General features: G+C 38.7%; 1 protein-coding gene across 17 annotated transcripts in view; it reads right to left on the bottom strand.

Annotated features, from left to right (window-relative positions):
- The window catches only part of SYNE1 (spectrin repeat containing nuclear envelope protein 1), a 322,241-nt gene that overhangs the window by 123,933 nt on the left and 179,713 nt on the right, over positions 1-18,595 (bottom strand). For all 17 annotated transcript variants that reach the window (XM_074862820.1, XM_074862818.1, XM_074862830.1 and 14 more), the window contains 12 exons: positions 17,201-17,353; positions 15,761-15,928; positions 14,121-14,297; positions 13,147-13,293; positions 11,198-11,323; positions 9,627-9,803; positions 7,576-7,841; positions 4,662-6,822; positions 3,932-4,269; positions 3,162-3,306; positions 1,926-2,144; positions 812-1,074 (listed from right to left, as the gene is read on the bottom strand). In XM_074862820.1, the coding sequence (XP_074718921.1) occupies positions 812-1,074; positions 1,926-2,144; positions 3,162-3,306; positions 3,932-4,269; positions 4,662-6,822; positions 7,576-7,841; positions 9,627-9,803; positions 11,198-11,323; positions 13,147-13,293; positions 14,121-14,297; positions 15,761-15,928; positions 17,201-17,353 (4,340 nt within the window). The remainder of the gene's footprint in view (positions 1-811; positions 1,075-1,925; positions 2,145-3,161; positions 3,307-3,931; positions 4,270-4,661; positions 6,823-7,575; positions 7,842-9,626; positions 9,804-11,197; positions 11,324-13,146; positions 13,294-14,120; positions 14,298-15,760; positions 15,929-17,200; positions 17,354-18,595) is intronic.

Genomic DNA, 18,595 nt, shown 5'->3' with positions numbered 1-18,595 from the left:
ATGACAGACCCTATTTCTTAGAAACCAATTCTAAGAGAAGAATGGAATTATAAAAGTGCTAATATCTACACATTTCCTACAGAGATTGCTATTATACTCTAGTCAGTTACGCATGCACACAATGAACTTTGCACAGGCTAAGTGCAGGGTTTACAGTTTTTTCATTCTGTCTCTCTCTTCCTCCTCCCACTGTGGAGATCCAGTTAATGGCATCTTAGTCAAGTTACGAGGTGAATATGAGTCCTCAAACTTAGCCATAAAACTCCCTGTTTTATACATGACAGGGAAACATTTTAGATTTAGATAAACATTTATACAACCACAGGGTAAAACGTTAAGCTATATTTTGTTTGCATATGCACTAAATTCCTCTGTAAATTTCATGGGATATCTACTTCTGGTACCTAGGTGCTTCCAACAGGGGAAACAAAGTGACAAACTAATCCAAACTTAGGATACAAAAAGATTAAAAGGTCACTGTTAATGGTGACATGCAATGGAAGTGTTTAAAATCAGTTATAACTTTAAAGTAGTTTATACAGCTCTTACATAAGTTACTATTATAATGCAAGGCAAGAAGTACATATTCTAAAGTGCATACTCCTGCTGATGGAAACAAAGAATATTGGTAAAAATGTATTTCAAAATTAATTAAAGATATTTTAAAATTAAACTGCTTATTTTAAATATAATAACCGATACTTATTTTAGGCATGGTAATTGTTAATGATAACAAAAATGATACGTGAACTCTTATTAATGAATTGTGAGGTACCATTTGTCTAGTGAATCTTTTAAAATATTGCCTTACTTGTGGCATCGATCTTGCATTGCTTTGATTTCTTGCATGACTGGTAGTTCCTCCTGAGACAGAGGCTTTATTTCCACATCCTGAAGCATGCTGACAACATGCTGTTTGAGCAGGCCCAAAGATGACAGCTGATGCTCCACCTCCAGAAGGAAGCTGCTGTGGTAATCCAGGAGTTCCAGGAGCTCTGTCTTGGATGCTTTTTCTACAGAGCTTTCTGGTAAGCGACCTTGTAGCTGATCTATTGCTATGGTGGCTTTCTGAATCTATGGAAAGAGATGCAGTCTTGGCAGTAATGAAATTAAAAAGAAGCTAATACAACTGATACCAAAAGGTGCTAAACCCAGTGCTGTACATTTAGATGCTGTAAAACAGCTGTGGTACAGGGCTTGTGCAGCAGTCTCTCTAGCAGATATAAATCTATGCTCTAATGTGCTAGATCTAGCTAGCTAGCCCTAGCTCTTCACGGTGGACTAGGACTTCTTAAGGGATTATTTTGTCAAGTGATGAGTGGCTTCTCATATTTTTTAACATTTATTATCTTTATGGCCATAGGGCCTACAGCTCTACTCCAGGGCAGACCAGTATTTGGCACAAGTCATATATTTAACAAAAAGATTATCCACATTCCCAGAGAACCTGCAATCTGAGCATAAAATAACAGACAATGACAGATAAAAAGTCAGGTAGGCTATAAGAAAGAAAACAGACACATGATCAATGAGCTGTGACAGGCAATAATATCACTGCATAAACTTAGAAATAGCAACCTCATACTCTTCAGGGAGGAAAAAAAAAGGAAAAAAAAGAGCTTGACTTCATCTAGAATAGACCATCTGGGGACAGGAAAAACAGAGGAGAAGATTCTGAAGAACCATCAGAAACCAAAACAACTCTGTATTTACTATACATGTATGCATATAGAAGAACAGTGCAAACCTTGGAGGCAGTGGTTCTAAACCTAGGTTTTCCACAGCTGTTTTTTTCTATGACCTGAGGAAAATCACTGTATTCCTGCCATAAGTTTTCTCTACCATAAGATGATTAATAAGGCAGTATAATGAGTGAAAAAATATGTACAGTTAACAAAGGAAGATTTACCAAGATCAGAAGTTACCTTATCATTAAAGTCTTTCCATTCTTGCACTGCATCTTCCAAAATTTTCTCTTGTTCTTGGGCTACATTGCGAAGCCGTGTCCAGCGCTGCCAAACTGTTGTCATGGATCTACTTATAGTTGCCTTACTGGCATCATTGCTGACTTTCTCCAGCTGTAAAGCCTTTTCTTCTAGAGCTGTGATCTTCTCATGGAAAGAATTCACTACAGACACAAGAGTCTGAAAAGCAAAAAATAAGCACCGTTTTCCTCTTATTATAATACAATACATAACTATTCAACACACTTGCAGGCAGATGAGCCACTTCCATCCCCTGCAGACAAAGAGTAGGTAGGTACTACTCGATGCTGAGTGAGGTGGTTAGGTCTCACTATTTTTCTTACGCAATGTGTCAGCTACAGCTACTTGAAGGACCTGGTCCAAAATGCAACTCTCTGGAAGTAGCAGCAATCTGGTCTAATCAGATTTTCCCTTCCTTGCTAGCCCCTCAAAAGGGATGGAAATGAGTATTCAGGACCCTTCTCATAGCAAAGACTGACTTCTATTAGAGTATAAAAATGAAAGAAGCAATTCAGGTGCTTAAGCATACATTTATGTCATGTTTATCTTTAATGCCATTTTAGATGTCCAAGGGTATCAGGATATTCTCAGGAAGCTGGCAGACATGACACTACTCTTCGGGGAGATTCCTGCCTTTACAGAGACACACCTGGAGACCAGAGAGGATATCTGAAGTGTCACTAACTGCATATATTAAGGCAACTGATTATCACCCTAAATACTAGAGGAGAAAGTAATTCTTTTAAGTTACATTTCTTTTTCTTAGACTAAACAAGAGTTCATATTAAACCCCAACCCTTCCTGTCCTAGTATAAGTATTCCATGTGAGTCAAAGCAGATGGATGTTTCTATTGATTTCAATTTCTTGTAGGGTACACAATTTGGGGGCTTATGCAGCTAAGGCTTTTAGGAACTTCTTGGTTCATTCCCATTCTCTACTCTAATAGGCATATAGACAGACATTAAGCTGAAAAACAATTAAAAATATCTGTCTCAATCACCCCACAAATAAAATGTGTGTTCTGCACAACACAAAACACTTCTTGCTGTGCTATGACACACTTAAGTGCTACAGGAAAAGATCTAAAAACTCAAATTCAGGTTGCTGTAGGTAGGGACCTACATAACATACATTTATTTTCACTGAAGAAAAAGGATTTCATATAATTTTCTTACCTTATGTGTTAGCAATTTCTCTTCTGCTTCATGAGATGAAGCAGCTTTAGCTACTGAGAAATCAGATAATTTTTTCTCAGCCTCATTCATCACTTCAATAACCTTCTGTCTTGCTGTCTGGTACTCCTGCCACTCAGAAGCACACCTTAAACAAATATAGTTCCAGAAAAAACAATTTAATGCAATAAAAACCATTTGAAAATCAGGAATATTGTTGCACCTAGTTTTCAATGTAACTGCTTAGTTTTGTGGTTGCACAGCATTTTCCAAGAAAAAGAAAGATTATCGTGAAAGAGCATACATAGAAACATATACTCATGATTTTCAGCTGTACCTTACAGACACAGCTGGGCATTTAATAGCCCTTTCCTCAGTGACTTTGCCTAGGTTGTATTTAAAACCCACCCAAACTTTTGGAATCCAGAACTTCCAGGAATAATAAGATAGTTATGCTGGTTAAAAAGGTATTTCTTTTTAATTAAAAATGTCTGCTTCAATTTCATTTGTTTCTGTGTAGGTCTTGTGCCAGGTGAAATAAGGGACAGCCACTCCCTACTCTTCTCAGTTCTTTTCTAAGCTTTATATAATTTTATAATTGCTTCCTCAGGATCGCACATCTAGTCAGTTAGTGCCAGAGTCCAAGAGCTCTGAATTCCAACATCCACTTCTCGCATCAAAGCACAAACATTTTACAAAACTCCAATTAATGTTGTGATCACTTTCTTTCATCATCAAGGTGATCTTAAAATGAAAGAAAAAAAAATATATACCTCTGCAACTGCTCTTGCTGGGCTTTGGCTTCTTGCTTTGTCCCTTTGGCCTTTTCCTCCAATGCAGCTACATTCTGCATCAGCTGCTCTCTTGCTGTGTCTTGGATAAAGGGCTCTATCTCAGACACAAGGCCCTGTAACTCCTTTAAATGATTACCGAACTGACTTTCTGTGCTGAAAAATTCAATGTGGTTCCTTAGGTTTTCATCAGAATTCTCAACATCAAGACCATTTCTTGCTAAACGTAGAAATTCCTGAGCATCTTCAAGCCAGTCATTTGCTATCTGCATCACTTGGTAGTATCTTTGGCAGAGACTATATAATTTATTCAAGGTAGTCTGAAATAAAAAGGAAAATTATATAGAGGGTCACAGTCATAAAATTCACAGCAGCAACAAAAATACCCTCTGCTGTGAGTCTGGATTTTGTCCATGCTTGCTTTTGTTCCCCTTTATTATATCTAAAATACAGGACCGGAGAGACTACCTGGAAGGTTTTGAGTGAGTTTGCACCTCTACGTGCAGGTATAAATGCATTTACAGAAGCCTTTTCCCCCTCTCCCCCCTCCCAAGTCATCCATGGCAACAGGCCACAACCTAAGTCATTAAAAAACCCAAAACAACAGGATTATTAAAATCAATCTTTTCATGATGATTACAAACATCAAGCCAGAGAGCCATCTTTTTCAGCTTCATGAGCAAGAAATTAATGACACTTAGGGTGCACTAACCTGTCTCAAGTGTATAGCTTCTTGAACTTCACCGTCTAGTTCTGTCAGCTCAGCAAGAGTGTTTTCCAAGTCAGCAGGTATCAGCTCCTTTGCTTTCATATATCTCTCTTTCTCTTTATTGCTCAGTGCATTCATTATTCTCAGGCTTGACTGCACTTCTTCCTGATGTATCTGAACCTTTCTGATTTCTTCTTGGATGCTTTGCAGTTTGAGGTCCAAACTCAATGTTCCATTAAGTTCTGTTTTCACCCATCTCAACCAGTCGAGCGAGCGGCAGATTTCTGTTTGGAAGTCTATGCTTTGCACAAGTCTGTTCTCACACTCCATCACAGTGTCACCAATGGCAGCATGCAAAGACTTCAGTTTCTCTTGCCAAGACTGCACTTGGTGATCTGTTGTCTCACATGCAGATGAGTCAAGCTGAGGAGAAAGGGCTTCTAGATGTTCAGTTATTCGCTTCAGAAGACTCCCCGAGTCTTGCAAGCTGCCCACCAGAGAATGATATATTTTCAACTTTTCTTCTATTGGGAGCGTTTCTTCATTTACCTTAATCTGCTCCTTCTTCACTGCCTCTAGTTGTGCCTCAAACTGCATACACATTTTCTCATGCTCCTGGCATGCTTCTATCATGTCTTCCAACAGGTTTATTTGCTGTTCTATTTGCCTCTTCAACTTGTGATATAGCGTGACAAGTTTTAACATCTCATCTGGTTCCCACGGCTGGCCGGTGCTTCGAAAGGCCTCCTTCTTCTGGTTTAGTTCATCCACTGCTGCACCAAGGCTCACCACTTCACCTAAGAGATCTCTGTACACCTGCTGGAGTGACACAGCTTCTTTGGCTGAAACAGTAGCTGGAGCTTTGTCCATGTTAATAAACTGATCTTCTAGCTCAGTCAGAGCTTTACTTGTCAACTCAATCAAAGAGGCATACTCTTTTCTGGCATAAATTGCTTCCTGAATCTTATATAATTTTTCTTTTGCCAGAGCAGTGACAATATCGAATTGCTGAGGGAGAATGTTAAGTTTTTCATCCAGATAAGAATGATCTACTTCATTAAGTGATGGTAGGATTTCTTGGCCATCTCTTTGCAGCACAAGTAACAGATTTTCATATTCTGGAGATTGCTCAAGAATCTGTTGATATTTTGCCAACTGGTTGTATAGTTCAGAGTTAGAATTCATTACATTGACTTCTGGGAATGTGACAATATCAGCTTGTTTTAGCCAATGGCAAGCTTTATCTAAGTCTTCTTTGAAATATTTCCTAGAAACTATATTTTTCTCCAGCTCTAACAATCTCTGGTTACACTTGTGTAAAACGGTGTCATACACATTCTGTAGTTCTTGCAGTTTACCTAACACTTCACTCTTTTCTTGTTCTGTTGCTTCTTTCATTAAATCCCTTCCTTGAGCCCACAACCCTGTGACTTCATTTTGATAGGCTTTCAGGTTAGCCTGGGCATTCTTACAAGTCCTTATCTGTTTGGTCACATCTTCTGGCAACAGACAAATGTGTTCTGGAAGCATTACCTTCTTCTCATGCTGGTGAATTTGGTTTGTAGCCTGAAAGACTGCCATAAGAAACTGGGTCTTTTCAGACAGTGCTTTATTGAGGTGCTTTCTCCTCTGGCCAACCAGATCGCTGAGACATTCTACATGGTGCTGTGCATCAGAAAGTGCTTTTTGTAGCTCCTGCCTTTCATTGAGCCCTAGGTTGGTCATCACCCTGTCAGCATCCTTCACAAGCGTCTTCAGAACAAGCTGTTTGGCTTCAAGCTCACTGCAAATGGTAAGATGATCCATGAGAAGACTCTGAGCCAAATCTGGAGGAGGGCTCTGTTTAAGAGCCTCTGAGATACTAGGTTGCTGTTCCTCTGCCCATTCCATTAGGTCCTGAAATCTGGAATGCACCAAACTGAGCTCTTCTAAGGTTGAAACAGAAACTTGAATTTTCCTTTTGACAAGGTCCTCCAACTGAGTCCAGCGTTGCTCGAAGTGACCATATTGCTCCTTTACTAATTCTTTGTCATCAAGATTCAGATGTTCTATCATCTTCTGTTTCTGATCTTTCATATCTTCCAGAGCAAATCTTCTTTCCTCGAGTGCCAGTGCCAATTTTTGCAAAGCTTCAAGGTGCACGTTTGTACTTTCAGCATCAGATCTATTATCAAAATGGACAGGACAGAAATTAATTATTAGATCTTATCTCAGGACAGACTTTAAAAGGGGTCAGGATAAATTATAAGCCCACTACATACTGAAATCAATATGATATAAATATCTTTATATAGTTTTCAGATTCTTTTGAAGGAACCAGTCTTGCATATTAATTAAACAGTTTAACGTTTTTATTCCTTTCCCTTTCATCTACTGACCATACAAATTAACATGAATACTACAGAGCATACCAGTTATACTGGACATATGAACAACAACAAGTACTGAGGTTGAAGCGAATCTTGTTCCATGACAGTGATAGCAGCAGTAATAGACTCTCACAGTTTTACACACAGCTGGTGTGTTTATGCTATAAAAAGCAGCTGAATCATTTAGCAGCAGCAACTAAGCTTTAATGTAATAACCTAGTAGGTAAAACACAGTATCACAATGAAAAACACACATGAAACACAGTAAACACAAATGGAAGAGTTCAAAGTAGTTAAAATTCTTGAAATATCAGAAAACGCTGTGTGCTGAGACGGCATCAATCAGTACTTGCCTTAAAGACAAACACTGAAGATCTTCAAACTCTATTTCAATACAACTAATTGTCCTATAATTAATAAGGGACATTTGCTTTTAATTAAGCATGGAAAAAGGGATTTTTAGTGGATTCAACTTAGAGCCACTCTGTAAACAGCTCTTTCAGTGTATATGCACTAAGTCAGCTTCGTGCATGCTACTCCTTTTTTACCTAGCCAGGTTGTCCCACTCTTTTGTGAGCTTTTCCAAGAAAACTTCAACTACATTCATGCGATCATGGTAATCCCCTGTCCTCTGCAGATCCTCCTCCCTCTGTATGAGCAAACTGTGTGCCTGAAGGCAGAGGTCCAGCCATTGGTTGCTCAGTTCTCCTATTTCCTTGTGTTCAGGTGATTCCTGTCCTTGGGTTAGTTTGTTCATCTTCTCGGTCACAGAGGTAAGAGCTGACTGCTTAGACTGCAACTTCTGACTGAATTCCTGAAAAAGATACAAGTCAAAACTAGTGTGGTGACAGCTACTCAAAATTATCATGTGAAATTTAAATAAAAACTCTGAAATAAATAAATTGTGTAAGGACTAGTTATCTGCCCAGGCAAATGCTGTGCAGATGTAAATTGGAAGAAGTGCCATCTCCCTGTCCCTAACCTTCCTTCCCATCTTCTCAGGTGAGGACAGGTTGGTTATAGAGTGAAAGCAAACCAGAGCAGTTTCCAAGTGCTAGTGATAAACAGAAATCATGATCAAGTCACACCTTGTTGTCCAGGCTTCTGGACTAGCACAGCTTCCACCATACACTAAAACATGCAAGATAGACTGGGTCTCATGAGAATTCATTTTACCACTATGTTTCTAGCTCATTTTTTCCTTTTATTTTTTCATTAGAGACTAAAAATAAGAAACAGAGTCTGTGAGTCAGGCGAGCCCCCACATCCATACTTTATTTTGTTCCTACTTCTATAATAGCGACCATTATCGCTGTCATTATTGAAACAAAGCCAATTATTATCTAGGTATGATTGCTATTTGAGTAAATTCCAGGAAATAAAAGAGTCCATCTGCATACACATTTCTTATCAAATAAGAAGTCACAGAGGACCCCAAAAAAGAATATACAATATACTGACAACTAAAACTAACCAAATACTTTTCAACACTTACACATTGTCTAGTGAAAATGTAATCTTTTCCCAAATTCTAGTTCAAATAACTGTAACTAAAGAACATGCCCAGCTCCAGCACCTTGCTGGTAGGGGTTCTGCATAAGATATGCTACTGCCCAGCTCTGCTTCATTTCTCTTTGTGACTGCTTCAAATGGAGCTAGGTATCTTCCTTTACCAGGGCAAATTCGAGGAAAAAAATACACATTGTGCCACATCTGACAGTACAGCAGGTGCCTGCCTTTCATAATAATACAAAGTTCTTGACTGAATTAGTGAAGAATACAGACTCCTGCTTCTTCCTGGACTCTAAAGATAGCTAGTGTAAGAGCTTTCAGTCCACACTGTGTTGAGGTATCTTCAAGGGCTATGACTTTGTTGAAAAACTTGTGTTGAACAGACATGAAGAGGAAGTGCTGTTTAGTTTTCACCTAACTCCTGGCATATCAGAAAAAGAATACCAGCAAAGCCTAGACCAGAAACGCAAAATCCAAGCATTTAATCATTTAATAAAGAAATAATCTGTTTTCCTGTTTCTTGTTGTTACTTAACTGATGTTTGTGATGTGTGCAGAGTGGCCATAAAAATACTCTCTTCTGTAATGAATAAGAATGAATGAAGATCTGAAGGCATTTGTCTCATTATTTAGGGTAAATGAAATTGAGTTTCTATTACACCTATTCTCCAATAGTTTTCAGAGTCCAGAAACACTGAATAGTTTCCTGACTAATTTTGCAATAGATCCAAATAATTTAGAAGTATTGAAATCAAAGAACTTAGCAAGTACATGTTGCAGATCTTATCTTCAGGTCCACTGTGATCAGCAATTAGCCTACTAAAAGCGAAGGCAGATCAGAACAGTAGGCTGAAAGTTGTCTACTGTTAAAAAAAACAAAGCCAGAAAAATAATAAGATACAGTGTTCTGCATTCTGTATCACTCTGTAGCATCAATAAGGAAACACTCTTTCCTCTGCCTTCTCTGCTCTCGCTTAGAACATATTAGCAATTGGATGCAATATGTGCACGTAACATGAATTATAAAAGTATCAGCCACAGGATGAACTTCTTCCTTACCTTCTGTTGTTAACCTGCAGTATCCTTACCTTAACCTGGAGTACCATATTCTGGGCAATGTTTAGCTCCAACTCTGCCCGTCTCCTTTTCAAATTCTGTAGTTGTTGATCTGCATCCTGGAAATATATCCAGATCTCAGCCTTCATTTGTTTGATCTCTTCCCAACCTTGAGCCAAATACTGTGAGTGCATTATCTGCTGCTCGATCTAGAAGAAAAGAAATGGAGTAGGAATGCTTTAATGTACCTATTTTTGGAGAATGGAAGATAAATGCTATCCTTCTTCTGAGCACAGTACTGTACTAAAGTACATTTCTGCACTAGATTCTGGAGGTGCTAATATTATCTGCAAAAGGAGTCAACCTTCAAAAGTCATAAAAATCAGACCTATCAAAGGAAAGCTGTGGAAAAAGAAAAAAGAATTATAATTCACCCTTGAGAGAAACAAGTGTATTTATGAGTGTGTGTATTTCAAAGTGTTCTCAGTTTTCTGTTAAAATTCTATTAAAATTAACTGTATAATTTAATCTACTGAATGCCAAGAATATTGCTGAACTGTACTCTCCATGCCTTCACAATGACCAAATAAAACCTTAAATTAAACACTTTCATTTAATTTGCTTAGCCCGGTTATTTTACCTATATGCCTTTTGTAAAATGCCAATAAGAAAAATGCTTACCAGATCTGAGCCCATCAATCACCTTAAACCAACAGTCACAGAGTTCTTTTGCTCCAAATACAGCAGTAGGACGCATTTAAGTTTAGACACTCAACCAGCTTAATATATCTCAGTGCTGTACTGTCTGCAATTTCTCAAAAATATTTCACTGCTTTATATATAAAAGGAGAATCTTATTCTAATGTTTGAGATGCTTTTCAGCTATTCAATATTTGGACTGCCATTTTTTTACAGATTACTTGGTTTTGTACAATTTGCTTCTCTGGTGTGGAATACCTATTAGATTTTTACTCTTGGTAGAAGTAGTGTCAGAAGTTTGGTGATGTGTGTATATGAAACTAATTTATGTTCACAACAACAGAAATGCTCATAATGTTTCTTTTCGAATAACTTATGTTTATAATTGAAGTACACTTCTAGAAATTCATACACTGAAACAGATGCATTCTGATTTATTAATTGAACCATCATAATTTTTATGATTGTAATGTATTAGTACACCCTAATAAGAACATCAGTCTACTGTCAAATAAATAATAACAGTAAAATATGTCTAATCTCTAATAAAATACAGAGAAAAGATGGAATTGTGTTTTATGAAAATAAATAATTTGGATCAGGTTTTCTTCCACAGAATGTTATTTGCATGGCTTTAGACCAACATCTTGTAACATTGCCTAACTACCTTTAGCAACCTTTGTCGTGTGTCTTCGTATTACTACCAGGATGACAATACGTGGATTTAATTTTAAAAAAAGCAGAAAAAGAAAGAGAATACTATTTCTAAAAAAAATATTTAAGATCAAAGTAAGAAGACATTTCTTTAAACCATTACCTAATATGACCTTTTAAAAAGAGGACAGACCAAGGCAGTTAAAGCTCTAAATAGGATTAAAAGTGGGTTGTTGTGGTTATCTTGTACCGTTTGTTTTGTTTGTTGAATATCTGTTGCTGTACTCTTCACTGTGGCATCTGACAGATCACACATGGAGCACAGAAGATCCAAGTATGTATTGGCCTGCTCCTGCAGAGCCCGGAAGTGTTTTACCTGAGGGAAGACAATCCTCAAATAAACTCTGAGACTCTGGAAATAATCTCTTATTTTATTACAATAATGCATTTTAGTATTTTCACTTTAGCTTGTTATTTCCAAAAGATGAAAAGTAGACATATGCTATTTTATTAGGTAAAGCTGCTCTGTCATAATTATGGAAGAGTAACTTGAAAACTTGAAATTATGACATCAATGTTGACAATCAGGGCAATAACATACCTCTGAGTCGCAGGGAGAAGGAGCGAGTGACCACCTAACACAGAGGGCCAGTGGTGGGTCCTGGCAGACAAAAAGTTGAACACAACAGCAGTGTGCCCTTGTGGCAACCCCAAACTACTGTATTAGCAAGAATGCAGAAAGCAAGCTGTGGGAAGTGGTTATTCTCCTGTACTTACACTTCTTAGGTTGTCCCTGGTATATTTGGCCCAGTTTCCTTCTTTCCTCAAAGACAAGATATTGGCAAACTGGTGCAAGTGCAGCAAAGGGCTGGGATGACATGGGACTGTAGTATGTGGCATTTGGGCAGGCCTGAAGGAACAGGGTTTGTTCAGCCCAGAGAAGAGAGGCTAATTGTGGTCTGTTGTTACTTAAAATGGTAGGGGTCAGGTGAGGGCAGTACTGAGAAGACAGAACCAAACTCTTTGCTGAGGTAAGCAGAAAAAGGACCAGAGGGAAAAGGTACAAGTTGTAATATGGAAATTCTGCCTAGATATGAGGGAAACTATTTTTCTCACTGAGAACAGTTAAGCACTGGGAACAGGTCCCAAACCCACAGGGATGGTCAGGGCCCTCAGTGTGTCAATGGGCTCTGTAATCTCTATTCCCCTCTCCTTGGGGTTTGGTTGCCTCTGCTCAGGGCCAGCCCCAACTCAGCCCAGCTAGATGTGGCCAATGGAAAAGCATCCAGAAGTCTTCCCCCTTGCTCAAGAGCTGCATGTGAGCTCTGACCCTCATCCACCTATGGACCTCACCTGAGGTACACTATAGGTGCATCTGTGCCTGGCTGATCCTCCTGGCCTTTCCTTGCCACCCTGACCTCCTGCCTCCCCCTGGGACTGGCCTTATCCTGACAGACTTGGTGATCACCAGGCGGTGGCTGATGCCAGCGGGACTCTGCCCTCCTCACCTGTGTGCTGCAGTTCAGCATGTCATTGGGAAGGTGTTGCCCCGCTGGCCCCACTGCCACTCCCTCCTCCCCCCACCCTTGTGGAGCTGCCATCTGTAGTATTTCAAAGTCTCTATTAAGCCACATCGTGGATGAGACAGCCCTGAATTCCAGCATTTTTAGTACCATACCAGGTAATTTGAAAACAAGGTACAAATCCAATGTAAAATACATTAAGTTACTAAGAATAATCAAGAAGCAAAAAAACCATTCTTAATGGCTAATGTGGACTAGAGGCAGTTCTATGCTCTTAGGCTGAAAAACTTTTAAACCCTGTGTCCACAGAATTATGAAACCAGGTCTCATATAGGAACATTAGTAGACAGATGGGCAACTGGACAAGCAGAAAGACAGAACCTCTCTGCTAAACGCATCTGTGGAGTATCTGTGCACGTTTATCTAACTAGCCAACTTTTTTCAGGTAACGTATTTCTAAGCATTAAGCAGAGCTAGCAAAAGCCCTGGGTGATTTTTCACCTACAACTGTTTTTCACTCAAGGTATTCCTTTTGGAGCTGGGAATAAACAATGGGGCTACACATCCCTCTGAGAAGGTCTGAGAGAGTATCTACTTTCTATTAACATAAAGCTCTTACCTGAACTCACCTTATTAAGGATAACTGAGCATTTTCAAGTGCTGAACAAAATTTTACCTGTTTAACTGCATCTGCCAGGCTGAAAGGTGGCCAGGTAGTTGGCTTTAGCTCTGACTGCACTGTAGACAGCCAAGTTTGACACTGTTGTAGGGTATCTTGATGATTAACATGCTTCTGGAGTTCATGTTCCAAACTCTGGTACACCTAAAATAAACATTTTGTAAGGTCATCGCATTTTTGAACACCACTGTTGACTCTCTTCTCCCACCTTGAAAACTGCAGATAAAACAAAATTACTAAGATTGTGGCTATTTTAGCCCTTTTGTACATAAAAGTACCAAGGGTTGAAAGCTCCTTAAGGTCTCACTGCATCTTGCTAATTTGTGGAGAAGATGGACAATATCTAAGGCATGGCTTCTGGAAAGAAAAAATAAAGATGCAAATGAAGAGCATTGTCTCTTATTTCTGTATTCTTGATCAACATTTTGCCGTTGATCTAGTATGAGGTTTTACCTACCTCTACAAATCTTACTGACTATGAAGTCTACTTCCTGGGGGTTTGTTTTGTTTGGGGTTTTTCGGGGTTTGGGGTTTTTTTTTGACTATGTTGGCTTGATCTCCTAATTGGATTAACAGAATGACCCAGCTATCCCTTCCTAACTATATATTCTGGTTTTACTAAGAGAGACAGGATTTCCTAGCACATAATTAAGACCAGTTATGTATGTATGCAAACTAATGACACTAAAAGTCCTATTTGCTCCCTAGTTTTTGAAGTAGGAATAGTTCTAATTTCTTTGCTGCAGCTGCTCAGAAGCTAGTGTAACATGAAGGTACAAGGCAACATTTGGACCTCAAGGGATTCAGCTGTAGCACACTAATGATGAAGTGCTATATTAGTAACCTGTAGGCTCAATTTAAATGGAAACAGTAGAAGGAGTTTTACACCACTGAAAGAAACAAGTACTTCTAGAAATAATAATGGGTGTTATTCTTAAATGGCCTAAAAACATTTCTGAAACAAGACTTACTCTTTGGGCTGTGCTACATATGGCAGAATAGCTGTCCTTTGTCCCCTGAAGATGGCTTTGTATGTTTTGCTTAAATTTTGCTTGAAGATGTTCTGTGCATTGATTGATCAAGTAATCGCCTTTACTCTTAAGGTTGTTCAAACGATCTTCAAATCCTGCAATTTCTTCCATGATAGCCTAAGAAATAGATAAAATACTTCTGAGGAAATATTTTAAACTTAAAACATGTTCTGCATCACAGCTTTATAGATAGCTTTTTTTCCTTAAACACCCTTTGTCTTCAGATTTGGAAAAAAGTTTTCAGACAACATCTATTGTTACAGTCAAGCTATTAGAGTGTATACTCATTGTAAAATCTTTGTCAAAAATCTGTACATAGATATCCCACAGAAACATCAATAACACTGTCATAGCGTGTGAACATTATAAGCCCATGCCCCAAGACTACCCTTATCTTCCTTTATTGCATGATCTACAGGGCTCCACCAACTTCTCTTGTGTCTAGTAACAAGGACTAAATCTGATGCTGAATCAGATCTTATTCCATAAGTTCTTCCACTGTAGACAGTTCTTTCCACTGATTTTGGTGGAGCCAAATTTTTATCTAAGGAGGTGTCCTAGTTTTGGCCAGGATAGAGTTAACTTTCCTTGGGCTGCGAGGGAGAACAGCTAGAGGGCCGTGTCCCGATCAATCATTGGAGCATTCCATATCATGTGACGCCATGCTCAGTATATAGGCGGAGGGTGTTCTCACACACCTGTTCGGTTTCCAGGTCAGCGTGGTGTGATTTTCTGGTGCGGTTGGATCGCTGCCGGGGATGGGCTCTGCACCGGTCACCGCTCGGTGAGCCACTGCTGCATTTTACCCATTTTGGACTTACTATTGTTAGCGTTATTTTTGTTACTATAAATTTTCTTTATTCAACCTATGAATTTCTTTTTCTATCCTTCCCTTATTTCACCCGGGGGTGGGGGGGAGATGGGAAGTAAACAACCGGCCACGTGGCGATCGACTACTGGCCAAGTTCAAACCACGACAGAAGGTTACTTAAAGAATAACACACGAATCACAAGGAGTTAAACGATTTCCATATTTGCTCTTGGAATCTCAGTTTCAGGGAATGATCGGGATGGTTGAATTTCGCTTTCTTTTATCTTCTAGAAAGCAGCAGCTATTGATGTAGTGAATGCTTATCATTAACAGCAATGATAACAATACCTTGAATAAAAGCAATGGAGGAAATGTTACAGCATAAGAGGGAAAAAAAAAAATATTTGAAAATTTTAAATATTCTTTTATCCTTAGAAGTGCCAGAGCAAAAAGTGCCTTAGGAGTAAAATGATCCTAATCTGCTTTTTGTGGTCTATTTCCTGGGACATCTCAGTAAAGATCTGACACAGAATTCAGACCAGTGTACAACAAACCTCTTGTGCAGATGCAGTATCATACAAGAAACAGTGCTAACAACAAAGCAGATTTGCTAACTGCAGCAATGACACTGACACTTATTTACACAGCAGTAAGAGGAATAAAACAGGTGAATGACAAATAACTAGAACTCTGGAGTAGAGACAGAGAAACAAAAGAAGAAAAATTCTATTTTACTGGACAAAGGAAGTTTACCCAATAGCAAACTCACCTTGTGGTTAGCTAGTTGCTGAGTGATTACTTCAAGACTGTTACTCTCCATGAGGTCAGGGCTGACCAGCCTGCTGGACATATGTAATAACCATTTCTCCCCTTCTTGCAAATCACTATTGTAATCCTCATGCTCTTTTACTCTCACCTCTAAAGTTTCAACGTATGCCTGCAGGTCCACAATAACCAAAATTAAATATTCAGGTAATTATAAGAATTAAAAAAAAAAACCAAAACCCACCAGGAGCTTGAAAGCATAGTAAGAAAGTTATCATCTTCTAAATTTATGTTCCTGTGAGGGACTCTGACATGATTAGACTGTTAAGGAAGATATCAAAGGGATTACTTGTATGAATAAACTGGGGTACTGAGCAGTATTTTCCCTCCTGATGAACTACCATACTTTGAAGACCAAGAAAAACACTGAGGATCTCCTTACTTTAAGAAAAGGAACACTGTCAACTTGACATTAAGTTCACTTAGAAACAGTTATTACACACTCTTTGAGAGACTGCACATGACCTACCAGATGTTATTGTTGGGTCCCTGCTGCTTACAGCCTTTGCACGTATATATTGCCTGTGATTGTGGTAGGCAAAGTAATGTACACATTGAGTTAAAATGTATTTATTCTTTTTAAGAAGATTTTTCATAAGCTTCTCTAAGTCATCAACATTACATCTAATGCAACAGATATCAGTTTTGGGGTGCAGATCAGAGGAATGTCTGTAAATTAAAAATCAACTGTGAAAAAAAGAAAATCATTTGCCATTGGTGGATGCACTGGCAGCTAAAGGTACTTAGGGCAAACATAAGTACTAATACCATTTGCAGAGCTTACCCTCATTAGGACTATAACCTATTAAAAGCTTTAGGAGTAATAATACTTTAGGACATGTTTAGAAGTATTATATCTTTCCAAGTACTACATACATGTGGACTAATGAATCAGTGTTAATTAATAATGCCCTTGCTTAGTTAAATTATATCCATCTTGCAGTTTTCTCCAGTGACTTCCATTCAACAACTAAACTAAACAGGGTTTGTGTGAGATCTAGCAGAAACAAGCGACAAAATGGTATAATTTAAGGGCATCTGTACCTTCAAGAAATAATGTGCTTAGAAATCTATTCAAAGCAATTAAAAATAGTAACAATAGTGCAAACTAGTTACTGATATATTTTTCCTTAGTGCTGTGAAGACTCCATCTGCCACACTCAAAGTTTGTTTCAGCTACTCTTGTTCAATTTATTTAGGTACAAGTTCTTTCCATTTTCAAGAATTTCACTCTGGCTCCCTCAAAAAAAACCCCAGTAATTAAGGCTAACTGGTTCTGTGTACAGGGTGTGACATGACATCATGAAACAAATAGTCAGCTGCTGAAAGGGGAAAAAATTATAGCAAATTGAGAGAACCTAGGGTTTTCTTCCCGACTTTTTACCTTTGTGGTACTGCAGAGTTCCTGGTAAGTGCTCTGAAGGTCTTGAATGTTGTTCTTTAGAGTCATATCATTCACCAGATCAAAAAGTGCTTCTCCCTTTTCAATTACTGACTTTATTGAAGGCTCATGGGACAGAACAGTCTGCTGTATAGACTACAATGCAAGCAAGAATTAAAATATATCTATTGAACACTGAAGATCTACTTCATCAACTTCTCTTTGATCTGAAACACAGCCCTCTATCATGGTATATATATTTATCATCATTTCCAGATGAGAAGAGCTTTGCTACCAGTACAGGACTATGTTTCTCAGCCATGCCCTGAGACAACAACTTTGCAGACATCTAAAAACAATTTCTCCTTTTGTGAGTGGCTAGTAGCATGGAAAATAATCTGGAGCTGGTGAAGGAAAGGGAGTTAATATGTGTGAACAGGGAAGTGCTACTAGGGATAAAACTTGCTCAGAGGAACAAATTCTGCAAATAGGTGGGAAAGTATCACCAAAGCCATCCCCTTAATAAGATAGTATGCAGGCAAGTGCTAACACTCTGTTCTCAAGAGTGTGCAATCTGATCTGTTACATTATTGTGCCACTGCTCAGACAGCATGGTACATGCCAGCATCTATCAAATGACAGTGAGATACCAGCTCCCCAAACATATAGAAAGCACGCACACAGCTATGACATATGACTTTGGGTCAGTAAGCCAGCAAGCGCTAGTGGGCAGTTTCACAAAGAAAGCCTTGATGCTGTGCAGGTACTGCCCAGCAATAGCCAAAACATTGCTTTGTTATCAACACTGTTTTAGCCACAAATGTAAAGCACAGCACTACATGGGCTGCTATGGGGAGAGTTAGCTCCATCCCAGCCAGACCCAGTAGACATCTTATGAAACATCTGTAATCCTGCAGTATGTTACAAAATCATCATTAAGAGAGGCAATGGGGTTTGTTGTCATTTTTTTCTGCTCATTTTTACAACTGGAAAAAACCCAACCACTTCATTAAAACTAAAACCAGAGGAGGCCGTAACAGCTGACTGCCCTACATGTCAGTTGAGCTGGAACATCCAGCTTTAACCAGAGGGCTGATTAAGCCAATGTAAACAGAGGCAATGTCTGCAGTGAAGAAAGACCAACTGATTTCTATCCTTGTTTAAACAGCAGTTAACTCTGTTGATATCAATGGAATTACTCATATGTGTACTTATAAAAGAATTTTGCTCCATAACAGGAAATGTTCAGATGTGGAAGCCTTATTAGAACATTCATGTTTCAAATCAGGTGCTCGCTCTGGTTTGTAGATGCGGGTATCATGCACGCTTTCACTTTGATGTCGATTTAGACATCCAGATTACAGACATCTCATACATCTATTGAGGAAACTTGAACAG

Source organism: Strix uralensis, chromosome 3 (genome assembly GCF_047716275.1).
Source record: "Strix uralensis isolate ZFMK-TIS-50842 chromosome 3, bStrUra1, whole genome shotgun sequence".
Taxonomy (NCBI): domain Eukaryota; kingdom Metazoa; phylum Chordata; class Aves; order Strigiformes; family Strigidae; genus Strix; species Strix uralensis.
This window is presented reverse-complemented; position numbering and strand designations above follow the sequence as displayed.